The 16,934-nt window shown below is 40.6% G+C and overlaps 1 protein-coding gene across 3 annotated transcripts in view; it reads left to right on the forward strand.

The window, feature by feature from the left end:
- Positions 1-16,934, forward strand: part of nlgn1 (neuroligin 1) — a 282,136-nt gene that overhangs the window by 67,954 nt on the left and 197,248 nt on the right. The window contains exon 2 of one of the 3 annotated variants that reach the window (XM_068593208.1): positions 16,400-16,459. The exons of the other annotated variants lie outside the window; for them this stretch is intronic. Within the exon in view, the coding sequence (XP_068449309.1) occupies positions 16,400-16,459 (60 nt within the window). The remainder of the gene's footprint in view (positions 1-16,399; positions 16,460-16,934) is intronic. 3 annotated transcript variants of the gene reach the window in all.

Raw genomic sequence — 16,934 nt, forward strand, 5'->3', positions numbered from 1 at the left:
GTAACCTGTTTGTTTGCTGTGTGGAAGCAAAGTAGACAGAATGAGACTTTATTTAGTGACTAAGTGCTGGTAGTTTCACTAGAACATCTGGACATGGAGGAGTTAAATCCTGCACCGTCCAACAAAAAGGCCCTGTATGTCATCTCTGGAAGCAACTTATCACAAGCGATATTAAAGCAGCGACCGTTCCACGTCGTGCACCTGTTGCTGGTACCTGAACAACGTTCACTTATGCCGCTGAGGGAGTCCTTTTCAAGTGACCCATTCTGAGAGGACGTGTGGTTAATCAGATGATTGTTTTTTTAGCTAGTGTCCTATTTTATGCAGTGTTGCAATTCTTAAATAAAAAGTGAGCAAAACCTAGACAATACATGGTAACAATCCCCATGATATTATCATTCAAAAAGGAAATAGGGTCATGGTTCTGACTGACAGGGGGACAGGATCAGAGAATGCTCAAATCGATGTTGGCAGAAGCTTTCAGACATGGAAGGGCAATATGGGAGAGGCATTTGGGACTATTTACATTTGTATTCCAGGGCTGCATTGCATCAAATAAAAAAATGCATGATATTGACACCAAATCTACCAAACAAGGGGGACATGCGTATGCTGTTAAGCGTCTCACAGGAATGAGTGAATGAGACTGAGTGGTGGGGGGAGATCGAGGCCGATTGGATTAGAAGAAGAAAATGAGTCACACAAAGTGACAGAGAGAGCGAGAGAGAGATAGAGGGAGAGAGACAGAGAGAGAGAGAAAGAGAGAGAGAGAGAGAGAGAGAGAGAGAGAGAGAAAGAGAGAGAGAGAGAGAGAGAGAGAGAGAGAGAGAGAGAGAGAGAGGAGGAGGGAAGAAGTCACTGAGAGTACAATGTATTTGTGTGAGCATGAGAATATTATATTATGTGGGGAAGATGTCACTTGTGTGTGTGTGTGTGTGTGTGTGTGTGTGTGTGTGTGTGTGTGTGTGTGTGTGTGTGTGTGTGTGTGTGTAAGTGTAGGTGTGTGTGTGTATATGTGTGTGTGTGTGTGTGTGTGTGTGTGTGTGTGTGTGTGTGTGTGTGTGTTCCTGTGTTCCCCTTGCCCACATGCTGACGCCTGTCAAGTTGAGGAAACTTCAAGCGATTTCTGTCTTTAAAAAAATAAAAGGGAAAAAAGATTTCACAGCTTCACAGTGAGTGGCTGCATATGAAACGGCAGCGTGGCCTGACTTAGCCTCCCTTCAGTCTCCGTAATGCTGCAGCCTCCGGCACCGCTCGCTGGCCCGCCGCCCGGTATGGAAATACCCCTCAGCCTTAATGGACATTTCATTTAATAATCAGTGATTGATCCCTGCAGGTAATGATGTATAAGCAGCAAGATTCAGGGGATGAAGAATATTCTCAGTCAATAATTGGAAGCGGTAGAGAGCCCTGTGGAAAGACAGGCAACAGTGTTGCCAATAGAAGCGTGTCTCCTTAACTCTCCAGTTGTCAATATGGCATCTCTTTATTTGCCAGTGGCAATTAGCGCCATGGAGTCATGTTGTTGAGTTAGAGCCACATCAACCTCACAGATCTAATTAGACACACTTGACCTTTTCTACGCGAGGCTAATTTTAGATACGGGGATGAGGCAATGGGCAATCTGCAATGTTTCCATGTCACAGATCCCGAGATCGCCACATCACATCACACTCCCTTATGTACGTTATCTTTCTTAAAAACAGTCAAGTGAAATGCATTCAGCCGTGCGTGCATGCTAATGCAAGTCCTACTGTGTGCGCTACACTGACGAGCTAGTCTGCACTGAGAACCGTGATGAGGCAGTCCTTCAATCAGAGATACACTTTGAATATTGAATTCAGAACCATGGACATTTCTCAGTTGTGTTTTTTGAAATCCCGTCATTGTATTGAGGTTGAGTTAGTTGTTTAGTGTCAGTAAACTGTGTGGTTGTGTAAATAATTCAACAGCATGCCTTTCTCCACCAGACTGTAGACCGATCTTTTGCCTAATGAGCTCCTCACCATCACAAAGCTCATTGAGGTTTTCGCCTCCTCAGGTCAGGAGCAGAAACAACCCTTACGGAGCCTCTCCTGTCACACACACACACACACACACACACACATACACACACACACACACACACACACACACACACACACACACACACACACACACACACTGTAAAATGTGTGAAAGCCAACCATGTTTGTGACATTTAGTGACATTTAATATTTATGAACATGTACTGTTTCTATTTGTGGCAGTCACGCTGAATGGAATTTACATACACGTTTTCCAATTGTGACACATATTGGTGCATCTGCTTTACACTGAGTGTGATAGTACGCATCAGTGCATGACTGTGTGTGTGTGTGCCACCTCATTGAAAAACAGTTTTACATTGCAAAATGTTTCTGATGCAGCCAATGTTGAAAGAGCATCATGCTCATGTTTATAATCAATCAGCAAAACTATAAAGATCAAATACTTGCAACATGTTCAATGTTTCAAATTGAATAGTTAAAATGTAAATATGAGTCATTGGCCTTGAAGTGAGTTCAAATATATGTCTTTAGTAACTTAAAATGTTAGCATGGATGTCTGTCCCTTTGAATGTTTTACTTGATCTTTCTGTGATGTTGTACTGGAGAGAAAGACAAGAAGGGAAAGAGAGAACGCATTGACAGCATTACATGAGCTGGGATTCATTCCATTGCTGCTGCATGTACGTGGCTTTTCCACTAATTGGTTGTGTCACCATGAAGCCCACGGCTTCCTTTTTAAGATCTCCTTTACGTCATGTACACGCAGCGGGGGGAGAAGCAGTTTGGTAGTTGCTGATTTTGCACTAGATGTGTCTTCTGGCTGTCATGGTAGCTCAGCAGGCCAATGCACATGCAATATGTTTGTGTGTGTCCGTGTTCACAAGCTCATCCTATTTCGCCGCTGTAGCTGCAGAATATCTATTCAAGGAAACAGATTGTGGAAAATAATGGTTGTAAAGAAAATAAAAGTGGCATTTTTTGGCGTATGACAGGCAAAGTTGTGTCTACAGGGTACTGTAAACGGGAAGGGGCTGGATGGAAGAAGACCACCACCACAGGACACGTTCAACACTTTCTTCAAGCTATGCTTAATCTTTTGGTTTATTTGAAAAGACAGAGCACACTTGTATTTCATAGGTATCTGTTGTCTTGGCAAAAACAAAATGAGGGATACTCTGATTGTAATTGATTACTGCACAATACACGTTTACTAATTCAAAGAATAAGCACAAAGATAATTTATTTGAGGTTACTTGAATTTAAGGGAAGTCTTTTAGCCAACTGTTTGCCTCCTGGTCTGTTGTGTGACGGAAGGTTGGATCAGGGAGTTGTGGGAGAGGTGTGTTAAGCTGGGCATCACATGGTGTTCATGTTCATGATTGTTCACCTGGACAGGACCCTGGTGTGCTACTGCAGATTAAGTAAGAACCACTGTTGTGGTGGTTGCTGCCTCTTGTTTGGAGCCTGCAAGTTACCAAATTTGGTTGTTATTGGACCTCCCCTTTGCTAGTATTCCTCTTTTAATGCCCCTTAATGGAAAGGGATCCTGTCTAGGGCCACACCCAGATAGGTTTGCTCAGTTGCTGTTTATTTATTTGGTGGTGTTGGCATTGCAAAGGCTTGGTTTTACACAGCAGGTTTTGCAGTATTGGTATTATCTAGTGTTGTAAGGTCTCCAGCGAGCATAGTGAAATATGAAATCAAAATCTGATGCTTGGTTTACAGATTTGCATGATCCTGGACTTCATTCATTAAAAAAGACAACATGAACTACCAAGTTGTCAGCATACTAAAGTGTGACTTTCCACTTGACCAGAATAGTGCACATGGAAGCATGTGATTGTGCTGCTTGTGTGAATCACAGTGCATTTAGATTTGCTTTGATAGTGTGATAATCCTTGAGATTTTCACTTCACTGTCTTGAGATTCCAGTAAAGGCACTGAAATGTCAGTCTCATGAATACAGTGAAATGTTAGGCTTAGATGTGAACATACCTTTGTAGTGCAAAGCAACCAGTATCCCATAATGCAATGCTATCTGAAGACCAACTCCAGCATTTTCTTATCTACATCATTGCAAGTTAAAGATAAGCTGCAATATAAACACAGTTAGAGTTTCAAATCGCATAAATTCAACACGTTCTACTAATGGCGCCATTCCTCATGCGGCGTTACACAAACATATTTTCTGCCGAGGCTTGCCTCAAAGCCTGAAGTCAAAATCCATATTCCTTTCTTGTTTAAGTAGGGTCACACACACGGGTTTAAAACCTCTGCAGTTCCTGTCATGCCATATTTCACAGAGCAGTGGGTGAACACAGAGCAGAGCTGACAAGTCTCACTGCGTGAGGAGAGCAGGCTCAGTTCAAAAACAGCTTGACTCCCTGATAAATGGACTGGCCACCGGCCTGTTAGCTAACTGCGTCGGTCAAAATGAGTCAGTTAACTAAAAGAAAAGGAAAAAAACAACCGCACTTGTCTCTTTAGATGGGAGACATGCGGTCCTGACACATCCTGAGATATATACGGGGAGACTGGTCAGTGACTGCTGAACTACTTTGGCCGAGGTTCAATACCCAACCATGTCTGTTAGCGAGCTGAGTCACGTCGTGACAATAGCAGCAACATAATGGGCGATACCAGCTGTATGGTAATTACAAACCTCAACTCTTGTTGATTTTACACTTATCATTTGACTCCAATACAACTCATTAACTGGACGTTAATTGGTTAGACATCTTGAGCTCGAGAGGTCTGTTAATAACTGCCTGAAACTTGTTTTTAAAAGAAGAATACTACTGAGGTTTTTAAGGGGTATCACAAACAGATTGTGAGGCTTCTGCTTAACCTGCACAAACAAGACAAAAATAAACTGCATATTTCTTACACCTCTTCTGCTAGCTGCACGGATTAGAATGAGGTAATGTGCAGATATGTGGCACACATGTAGTCCCTTTCTATGCAACTCGTTGCAAAGACTGTCAGATTCACAAAGATCAGTGCTGACATGTAGGAAGGGGGAAACTATTAATGGCTTCAGAAAGTTATGTTTCATAGTGAGACGGTTCTGTGTTCGTTCCCTCTACCCACACATCTTCTCTTGGCCTTTCAACCTGTTTTTGAATGTGGCAAGTTATTGACTAAGATGACACAACATAGTAACTGCCTTCCTCCACACATACTGAACTCTTTACTCGTTACTTGCATTCTTCGGACACATGTCGATGGCCTTGCTGTAGAAATTTAATGCTTCTGCATTGAATGCTTCTGCATTGCACTGTAGAGACTTGTGAAGTGTGTACTTTAGATCAAGATTTGTTAGGGCACCATTCAACAAAATTCAAAGTGAATATTAACTTGCAGTTCAAACACAGGACTTTACCATGAGATCTTTTTTTTTTTGTCTCCCAACATTGTTTCAAATGATATCGCTTGTATAAATAAAGCTACATAACACACATGCAATAATTGTTACTTTCATAAATCAAGCCAAAATAGTTTCAATTGTAATTGTAGCCCATTATGTTCCTAAACGTAATGTTTTGTGTTAGGAGTTTGTGGTCATTATTTGTATTTCACATTGACTAACAGCCACCATGGACAATGACGACAGTACTGTCAATTCATCTTAAACCTTACGCTGTGTGCTTGGTCCATGAGCCAGTACTTCATGCAGTTGCTGAGACATTAGCCTAACTGTTAACTGATCACTCCAACCAATGGTTCATGTGTCCATGAGCTCGGTCTGTCTCCAGATGAGTACATGAACCAAAAAGAGAGAAGACACGGGAAACACGTCTAAACCAGGATGTGGAAATGCCCTTGAATGCTGGTAGAGTCATTACAGTACATAGTGTGTTCTCTGTTTGATCTACTGCTTTGATGTTTGGCTAAGGCCTAATGCTCCCATACTCACATCTCACTGGAAAGGACATCTGACTAATATCCCACTCTGTAAGACCTTAGTCAAGACGTCTGCTGCTAGTCTCTTCTTGGATAGTTCAGAAACTTGATTGCAGGGCAAGTCCTGTCTTTAACCCATACTGCTTACCCCTATAATGCAGGATGCTTTCTTTTTAGATAAAGCAAAGGGCTCACAAAATCTATTTTTATTCCTTTTTTTCCAAGCTCTCTCCTTTCTCATTTGCACACTAGTCACACATCTTCCCTCATGTTCCCCCTCACAGGCCGCTCGCCGCTTTGAATGACTCACTGACATTGACAGTGTGGGTGTTTGTTTCGTCACCAAGCAATAGAAGGAGAGAGAACAGTGAAGGAACGTACAAATGAAATGATTAGTACAATACAGGAGGGTTGGTTGGAATAGTATAAGCAGGGTGGCAGGTAGAAGAAGAATAAAGGAACAAGAAATGCATTGTACAAGATACAAGGTGAGAGAGACCTTAGAGTTTGTGTGGAACCCTTCAGGTCCTCAAATGCATTGTGTCTCAGGCGGGCTCAGCCTGTCACTGTTTGTGTTTGCACAAGGATATTCTGGGGTTTTAAGAAATACGAGTGACCACTTTCTATAGCACTTGGCAATCATGTGTTTACGCCGCAGATGTTCTCTTTGAATGGAGCCTTGCTGAGTTGTAGCTTTAACCTTGTTAGGCTAATGGTTCCACCCGCTTCTTTGCCACCACAAAAATACATTGGTAGTAAAAAGCACAATTTTATGTCTCCACACCGTCGACAGCTCTGACTGGAGACACTATATAATCAGATTGTCCGTCTTCTCCTGAACGTGATATCTCACACCTTGAGCAAATTCTTTCAAAGAGTGACATCACATTAACTCTTCTTATGTCCAGTCTATCTATGGTTGTAGCTCTGACCCAGTGTCTCTGGACTCTGCATGCTACACCGGTTATTTTGGTTTATCGCAAAAAGTGTAAGGCAAACACAAATACATGATCTTAAATGGTAACCCTGGAGGTTAAGCAGGTTAAGAGAGTTCAACCACTCATGTGATTGCGTCATGAAAGGAAATGGCACAGGGTAAGCTGACAGGCCATTTAGAGATGGTACATAACAGCACAGTCACTTCACCAGAGCAAGTGTGATGTCATGTAAAGTTCACGGGTGAATAGCAGGAAGTCATTGGATACAAGGCTACTGGAATGACCTCCCACTCCACAGCAGAGGGCTTTGTAAGAAAAGGGTTATTAATTATAATGCTTATTGACAGTTATCATAACACATTATGAGGCATTTTATAATGACTTACACGGTCACACATTATAGAACATATTATTTCTTTGTTAAAATTAAAGTCTATTATAATTCATATTGGTGTAGGGCATTATAATCATTTTATAATACATTGTAATGTGGTTCTACATGATAATGTATTTTGTGTGTTGTTTTTTAATTAACTAAAAGCAATTAATGAGCACTTAGAGTGACCTAAAACCACATTATAATGCATTACAACAGTGATTATAATCCATTAAAAAGAGGATATTGTCTCACAAGTATGGAAATTATAATACACAGTTATATAATACACAGTAAGTGACCAGCTTTCATGACATGTTATGATACTTAATGAGTCATTATACATTATTTAATAATATGTTAAGATTATTGTTATAAAGCATTACAGACATTGCTATTTGCTTGTGGCTACAATTACACAGTGCTATAGGCAGACGATAAGACTTTTAAAGTATTTTTATAATGTATTAAAGACACAGACATCATGGAATGAATGCTACCCTAAATGATTTTGAACATGGGATTAGTAAGAGCATTAGGTTCTTTATTACGTGCACTCTATTTACAGACCCATCATCTACAATGTGCTAAATAGGGTTCATGTGCTTGCTTGTTTTCTTCAGAGGATGTTTCATCTTTAGAAAATCTTTCAAAAGAAAAGAAAACAGGAAATGCAAAAGAAGCAGGAGGTTATATAACCATGGTAGTCTGGGTCACCTCATACTCATCAGAAAACTTCCCAAGTGCAGTAAACAATGTCGGGAGATGTTTGTTTGGTGGATGTCTGTGTTTGTGTTTGTTCTTGCATCACCTCCTCCCCAGATGGATTGTCTTGTTTGAGACGAGGTCTTGGCGCAGGTCTCTTGCAGGTCTCTTGCAGGTCTCTTGCAGGTCTCGCCCACGTGAAGCAGCCCCTGTGTTCAAACATCCAGAGAGAGATCCACAGGAGGACTTCTTGTTTTCAGTGATAGTCATGGTCGAAGTCTTGACCGTCTGTCTTTACTATTGTCAGAAACTTTTTTTAAAGACCACATACGTCCAATTCTGATTAGAATTTGGCGATTAAAGGGGAAAAAAAGCATATTTTGGCTTCATAACTTAATTATTGATATGCATGGCAATGCGTGTTTCAAAAATAATTGATGTTGTGAGGACCTTTTTGGACCAACATGGCGGTAAACTGTAACTTGACTTTGGTAGAAGCGTACAACCTTGAAGCAGTTTCCTAACATAATCGTTTATGGACATAAAATCAGATGGTCTTACTCTCGTTTACAAAACACCTTTTCTTTTTCCATTTTTTCTGTTCCGCTGATCGGGGTGAACTAAATTATTCTCAATCCTATCTGTGTCTCTGGCCTAATCTTTCTTAATCACGCTACAGGCAAAGAGCCTGATGATGATCCGGAATATTAATGCATAATTTTCTCCCCCCCACACACAATCCTCTTCAGGATTGCATAATCGTATGATCTATGTTAGGACATATTATTTCCATCTACATGACATATTTTAGTAATTTCCCTGACACCTCATACTCACAGCCTGGATAAGATGCAACGTTATTCCGTCCTCTCATGCACATCTGTTGAGATGATTTCACAGTAGCCTTTCTAAAGCACAATTTGGCAGCAAATGCGTTCATACAGCCAAACAGGGTGTTTTGAGTAAATGTGTTGCATACAAAATAAGAAATGCAGGATAATTCAAATGTTTTAAAAGTCACTTTACATTTGTTTGCCTGAGACCACTTGGTCAAGGTCAGTGAAAGACGGTATAAAGAGACCAGCATGGCTGTTGCGAGATGGTCTGGATGCAAATAGCGGCCTCTCACATCAAATAATCATTCTTTGTGTGCTGGGCCATCCGCCCACACCTCGTCCCTAAGGCGTTCTGTGGTGTCGAGATTGAAACTTCTCAAAGCAAGCGGTCCACCAAGCACTCCAGGTGTACGGAGCTGAGCAAGTCGGCAGGATTTGCACTTCTTTCTAGATCATTCTGCACACAACTACTGCTGCCACATTCCCCGTGTACATGAGTGTAAAGCCATGAACACCTTCAAAGAGACATGTATTTACCATTATACGTTATTTTCACCATTTTTTCACAAACCTTTTCATTTCACAACGTGACTCCACTCCTGTCTTCGCTTCACAGCGATAAGTCATGCACAAAAGCTGAATTTCACCAGTAACAGTAAAAGCTGGACAGACTGTGTGTCGTTTAAATCAAACACAAAATCGAAGCAGTCATTCCTGTTAGAAGTACACTCACACTGTTTCTCAAGGCCTTTGCTTAAATGTGGATGCTTTTTTTTTCTTCTAATGGAAGTCATGAAATATTTACTTAGAAATATAATGGGTTAAGATGGGACCAATATTAGCGCAACACTTTTGAAATGGAATTACAATAAGCATAACTAATAATAATAACTACAATAATATACAATTAAAGCAAGGTATGGTGAAGCTTGAGAAACTACATTCATATACCGAAAAATCCAGCCCAGTGTTTCTAACTCTTTTTCAATGAACTTAGCTCTCAGCACTCCCTCCAAAAGATGTTTATCTCAGGCGAGAAAGTCGCCAACTCGGCAACACCGACAGCCCCTACCTTCATCACTCCTTTCAAAGCCACTCCCCCAAAATGATCATCATGAATGCAAACAACATCCATGTTTATGTTAGTCCTCACAGCTGTTCAATAGCAGCTTTTGGAAGACTCATTGCTCAGGCAGAATAAAATGATTGGACCGGCTTTGATTCTTATTTGGATTTTTTTTTCAGATCATTTTATTTAATAATTGCTGTCTGTCTTTAAAGAGAATTTGAACAAAAAAAATGTTTGGGAAAAAAATGTCCAATGCTAGCTTTAATGTGACATCAAAGAAATTCCGACAGCTGTAGACGCCATAAGAGAAGAAAGAAAGGTTTGCATATAATGATTACCATCTGGTTTAATAGTAAGAGTGTGACACAACGCTTCTATCTGTGACTGTTTATTTCACTAATATATCAGTTTTTGTATATGCATTCTGATTCATATCCAAAGTGTCCACAGCTTACACGTTGTTATAGCTTATTGTCAAGTCAGCTTAATTTATACACAAAAATTAAGGTTAAGCCAACAATTTTTTATTTTTATTCAACCCTAAGTAAAACAGGAAACAAGTGGAAAAACAATTCAAGTCAGTATTGTAGTATGTGTTCAGAGCACATTCTCTGTGCAATATAGCTCATGACAGAACATGGTATGGTGTGCTTGTGTATAATCTTAGAAACTCTCGTGATGGGCACTTCTCGGTCCACTTCTATATTGAAGTGTACCTGGTTGCAGGTTTAAGCAGCTAACCTTGATACTTTGTGTCTGTAACTTGAAGTAACGTGAGCCCCATAGTCACACGCCCATGAAGCCCGGTCCCTGTGCTTACTCACTGCTCGCAGTCTCTTAATTCCTCTCATCAGAGGTTTGCTGAAGTGCATTAGACTCCCAGTGTTACCCCGGGGAATGGATTCTGTATTTATAGTTTACAGCCTGTAGGGATTTTATCCAAGGTCAGTAGTAGATTACCTATTTGGCTCATTGAGCCGTGCGCTCTGTTAGATCCCCTTTTTTAATGTGCATCTGTGATTGATTAAGCCAATGTCTTTCTATGCTCGTGCAGACCTTGACTGATGTATGCGGAGAGCCGTAGGTATGTATGGTTAGCTCTTGTGCTGAATGTACGATCGATGCAAATACTCCCCTCGCAATAATTACCTCATCCAGGAGAGGGGGAATGCCTGAGGGTTGAGTGTGTGTGTGTGTGTGTGTGTGTGTGTGTGTGTGTGTGTGTGTGTGTGTGTGTGTATGTGTGTATGTGTGTGTGTGTGTGTGGGTTTGTGTGTGTGGGTTTTTGATTCACGGATTGTTGCAGAGTGTCAACGAGCGTGACACTCCTCTTCATCAGTCTGCAATCAATGCTGACGAAGGAGGAGCTATGAAGGAAGAAGAGAGAGACGGACAGAGAAAGTAAGCAGCCGCATGAGACAGGGAAAGACTGAGAGGCTGAATATCTGCTCAAGTGAGGAACAGAAGTTCCTCACTTGAGTTCCTCCCATAGAGGAGAATATCCTTTTTTGGATTATTTTCGACATGAAGAAGAAAATTCACTTTTATACAATCCACTGTTAGGTAAGCCCCGCCCTCCCACCGCTACTGCGACAACCTGTCAGAGCTACCGTGGAGCCCACACTGTCACAAACTGCACTACCTGAGGAAAGTTGAGTATCTTATATTTAAGGTCCTTAAATATAAGTCCTTATCAAGAGAGACAGACAGAAGGCTTGACAATATGTTTAAAGGATTTATCCAGCATGTGAAGGGGATTCAGCAGTGGAAGCAGGTTACAAAGATAAGGCAAGAAGCTACAGATCACAGTGTAAAGGTGATTCGCCACTTCACCTGGGGATCCAGACAGAAGAAACCCTGTTCCTCTAAAGCTGGGTGGTCTTTAATCGCTGTTACAAGCATTAAGAAGCAAAAGCACGTGCACACAGTTAGTGTAGTTTCAGCAGCAGGCGTACTGTGTGTGTGCGTGTGTGTGTGTGTGTGTGTGTGTGTGTGTGTGTGTGTGTGTGTGTGTGTGTGTGTGTGTGTGTGTGTGTGTGTGTGTGTGTGTGTGAATGTTGACATGTGGTGTAAAGCACTTTGAATGGGCAGGAGACAAGACGGCACTATAAGAATGAAATCCATTTTCCTTTTGGTGAGAATCTTTCTTCTCTTTGTTTTTGTTTATTACAACATGTCATCGTCTGATCTCGGACATGTCTATGGAGGGTAAAAATGTCATGACACAGAGGCGTTATTTGATACGTTTTAGCATTGAGGTAGTGGGGACTTTACATTATCATCAGGTGGTTATCATTTCATTTCCCCCTCAACTTTTTTGTAAATTGGAAAATATAATATGTAAAATGTAATAGGTATGTTGAATTGGGATATATTTCTCCTCTGAGCCTCACATAGTAGCCACAGAATCTTAGACATAATGAGATACTTGCTGTATGGCCATAATGACATAATAATGGAAACACCCGGCAGCCTTAAAACCACATTTCCTTCAACCTCTAGAGATTGAATAATTCAAGATGAGCTTTGTACTGTTTCTCTCCGCTGATGGCAGAAACTGTTCAGGTTTGGGCTTCTCTGTGTTAAGAAACAGAACTCTTTCCAAGGATGATGTTGTAAAGAAATGAAGCAGATTTCCTTCAAAGATCTGACCCCATTCAGATTGTATAAAGCAGTACTTTTAGTAATTTGTGCATGAATAGTAGTCTGACATTAGCTTCTAATGACAGTAACCTAAATACACATCTGATACAGATGGTGTGATCAAAACTGGGATGGGGTCAAAGTCATCAACCAGGTGTCACCTCACATCTGATGCCAGGGAACACACCAGTGTTACGTCTCCTCCCTCGCCCGTACAACCACCTGTTATCTCTCATCCAGTGTTCCATTTGTTCCATGGAACACTGGGATGAAGATCAAGGTGATAAAATAATGAAGGATTGAAAAAAAAATAGAGAAGGACAGAAGTCAGATGGAAAGAGATGAAAAGTTTCAAGTTCCAAATCACTGTTCAGAGCTGATGCCAGCTGAGACCTCACCAGTGTTACACACATGGAAGCCCACGCACACACTCATGCTCACAGTGACAGGTAGGGGAGAGCGGGTCACTGTCGAGGTCCTCTTGTCACCGGCCAGTTTGGAATTGACATCTGATTGCTGTGTGATGTCTCTCTCTTCATGTGTGTGTGTATTCATGAGTGGGTGAGCGTGAGTGTGTGTCTGTCTGTCAGTGTGTGTGAGATAGGAGCTGTCATTTCGGATCTGACCCCCACTAACCCTCAGTCAAACAACATGCCACTGTAATAGCAGCACATGTGCAGTCCAGAGAGCGGCCACATCAATCACACTCTCTTGGAGTCTCCCAGGTTTCAATATCTCGTTTCTCAATCCGAACCCAAACTAGTTCTTTTAGTTTTTTCTTTTTCTTTCTACTTTCCTTTGTGTTCTTTGTCTTTGTATGCCATTTATTTTACAGAGGCAGCACTTTACAAATTGTTTTCAATAGGCAGTGTATTGAATAAAGTTTAGATAAATGTCAGTTCCTAGTTTCAGTAGTTTTAAATTTCCTCGTTTCCTAGCCACTGACTTAAGGCCGTTATGTTTTGGTTGTGTGATGGTTGTTTCACTTCATTCGTGTTGTAAAAAAGAGCCTTCAATTTCTGTCCGGGTGACAGACAGAATTGCATAGGGAAAGCGAGGCTTATCAAGAACCAATCTAAAAGCCAATGATGTCATTATTCCATAGCTTTTACATGGCACAATCAACATGGACTTCATGATGATTAGTTAATGCAAACAACGTAAAATGTGTAGACACTGCGATATAAGGTGAATGATAATGTACATACATATTAAATAGAATGAGCTTTTTTTTTTTTTTTAAAGAAACAAGGTCAAAGAGTTTTTAGCTATCCAACATGTGTGCATGGAAAAGGAGGACAAGGACAGTATAGAAACAAAAACCATGTGATATAATGTGTGACGTGTGTTTAGGTATTAGCACATAGCCTTCTGTCATTCTACACGGTGTATTCTAAAAGGTGAATCTCCCTCATCGCCTGTGCTTTGCTCTGACAGTGATCTCTTTACGCACGGCACTTTATAAACAGGTAACACTCCCCAGACGGCGGACGCTCAGTGTTTCTGAGACGTTTCACATTTTGAAAGAAGCAATTCTCGTGTCTCGGTGCTTATTCAGCACATAGAAAGCACAAGTCAGCTCTCGCTTATCAAATTGCTTGTCAAATTCACAAAAGAGAGCTGGGAGACTGCTGTAAGACAGAATGATATGCGGGGAGCCGGCTTCCTATTTAAAGTCATGGGAGAGAAATGGTTTGCCCTTAAAATAAACCACCACTATGTTGAATGATGGAGGAATTATGAGTCATCAATATGAGCTTCTGACTAAAAGCATCTTGGACCTTTCTAGTGATTCATCTCCCATTCTTTATTCCAGACACAGATATGTTCAAATCAACACAGTCATTGAAGTATTTATTGAATTATTCTCCTTTACACAGAGACATTTTTCAGTATTAACCTTTTGCGTAGAACATGCCTTGTATCATTTGTCATGTTGGAATTGACTGCTTTTAACATTTTCATAAAGTCAAATAAAATCTAAAATAAGGTTGGCGTACATTGCCGGCTATTAAGTGCTTTAGCTAATGAAGGTAGCGGAAAAGAACCAGAGTGGTCCTTTCTTTCATCAGTAGATGGCTGTTTGAAGTGGAATCATGTTGCGTGTGTGCGTGCGTGTGTATGTGTGTGTGTGTGAGTGTGTGTGTGTGTGTGTGTGCGTGTGTGTGTGTGTGTGTGTGTGTGTGTGTGTGTGTGTGTGTGTGTGTGTGTGTGTCATGCACCCTGCTAGCTCCCTTTACTTCCAGACTGCATGCTATCAGATTTGTTCTGTATTATATGTGTGTATATGTGTGCGTTTGGATGTATGTGATTACATTGATTACTTGTGTTTCAGATAGCATGTGTTCATGTCTCTACATGTCTGTACAAAAAACTTGCATTATAAAGGACACTATGTTGATTTTAATAAAGAAGCAGCTGACCACTCCTCCTGTCAGACTATTCCACATGTTCTCAAGTGCAGCTTTTTTTTTCCTCTGTGACGCACTAGGTGGACATTTTGGGAAATACGCGTATTTGCTTTCTTGCGGAGCATCAGATGAGAAGACATGTTGAGCCCTTTCTGTCTCCCAAGTCATGAAATACAGCAGCTTGGTCAGTGGCCTTAGGCGTGAAACTGTGCAGTAAAACTACAAAGCCGTAGTTATGGTAGTCAGGTGGTGTAAAATAAAGACCAGGAAGCACAGGACTTTCACCCAGGAGATGTGTGAATAGTGACTTATTTTAATGAATGTAGGTAAATTAAGTCATGTACATAAGATAAAACACTTCACTTAAATTGCATAATACCTTAACTACGTAAAAAATTACATCCACTAGCCACTTAGCTTAGCATAGCATAACAAAAAGGCCGGACACAGGGGCAAAGGTAACAAAGTCCACTCAGTAAAACCTCTAAAGCAGACTAATGAACATGCTACATGTTAAACGCAGCAGGTTACAGAGTCCTGCCATTGGCTCACTGTTTCCAGTCTTTATGCTAAGCCAAGCAAACCAGCCGTTGCCTTGTAATGACTTTGCAAGAAAGTAGGTACAGGTATTTCCCAAACTATTCTTTTAAGCAAATAATACTACCACAAACTATTGACCGATGATGGTCAGTGTATGAATTTAAAGTAGATTTTATGATGTTCAACATAGAATATTTCCAAAATGTAACTTCCCATGTGGAGGAGGATTTGACTGTCTATGTGATTCTGCACTTCAAACATGTAAATGAGGTAGCGTTTAAGATACATTTGCTTGTTCAGTATCTACTGTTATTATCGTTATCTCTATCTGTCATTACAATATTCTGATACAGGCTTTCCATCAGCACCCATGCAGTGAAATCCATGCATGGCATTGAATGTGACACACACACTCTTCAAAATACAACAGGGGGAGTCTGTCACATGTTTCTGTTGAAGTGCTCTGCTCTTAAAAATGCTGCTTTTTTTTTACAGCTGCTGCTTTCTCTCTGCTACAGTGATCATTTCCAAATGTTAACACAATGTCTCTGAGATGTACGACTGATGCTACTGAATGCACTGTTTCAAAGAGGTTTATGTCTTTTTATCCTAAGAGGTTTATCCTCAGTTAAGTCTTCATTTTCAACAGAGAAATAATCTTTTTTTGCCTCTTTTTTTTTCTCAAAAGTCGCTCTTTTCTTGCTCCTTTACTTTCTTTAAGTGAACTCTTCCACAGTAAAATATTACTGTAAACATGTGAAGTGGACTTTGTGGTAATATTTACCCAGTCTCCATCTCAGTGTGAAGATTTTTCCAGAAAAAGGGGCTATAGAAACATGAATTATTTAAATACTTTCTTATCTTTTGAGAGCATCTTTTGAAAGCTGTGTGTGGTGTGTGTTCTTGATCACCATGTTTTCCTCCATCTTCTCCTTCTTGGTCCTATAGGTCCCCTTACAAAGAAACACACTGATGATTTAGGTGATAGTGACCGCACGGAAGACGAAGGTATTTTTTCCCCCCGATGCCAAACTGATTTGCATGACAAGGGAAACCAAACTTACCCTTCCTCCTCCAATTTTTATCTTCTTTGATTTTCTTACATTTCTTGTCCTTTTTTTGAAAGTGATGGACATTTTCTTTTTGCTCTTTACTCGTAAACTCTTTTTGGCCTGGATGTGTTTTGTCCTTTTCAGCTTGATGTCTAAAGTTTACATGTTTTCCACCATTCTTTAATATTAATACTGTAACATAGATTCTCTGCTTGGATTTGCTGTTTCCTTTCATTTCCTTTTCTATGTTGCATCCCACCAACAGATCAAGTAATTATTAACCCTTCAGTCAGCTCTTAACACATTTTTGCATGTTTTTTTTTCTTCTTTTAATTCGTGTGGTCTCAAAGTCTGATCATCCCCAAAAGATCAACATCTGGCTAACTGGCTTACAACTAGACTAACACTTAGACCTGTTCACTATTTGGGCA

This window comes from Clinocottus analis, unplaced genomic scaffold (genome assembly GCF_023055335.1).
Source record: "Clinocottus analis isolate CAN_PGR_092001 unplaced genomic scaffold, fCliAna1.0.p SCAF_29, whole genome shotgun sequence".
Classification (NCBI taxonomy): domain Eukaryota; kingdom Metazoa; phylum Chordata; class Actinopteri; order Perciformes; family Cottidae; genus Clinocottus; species Clinocottus analis.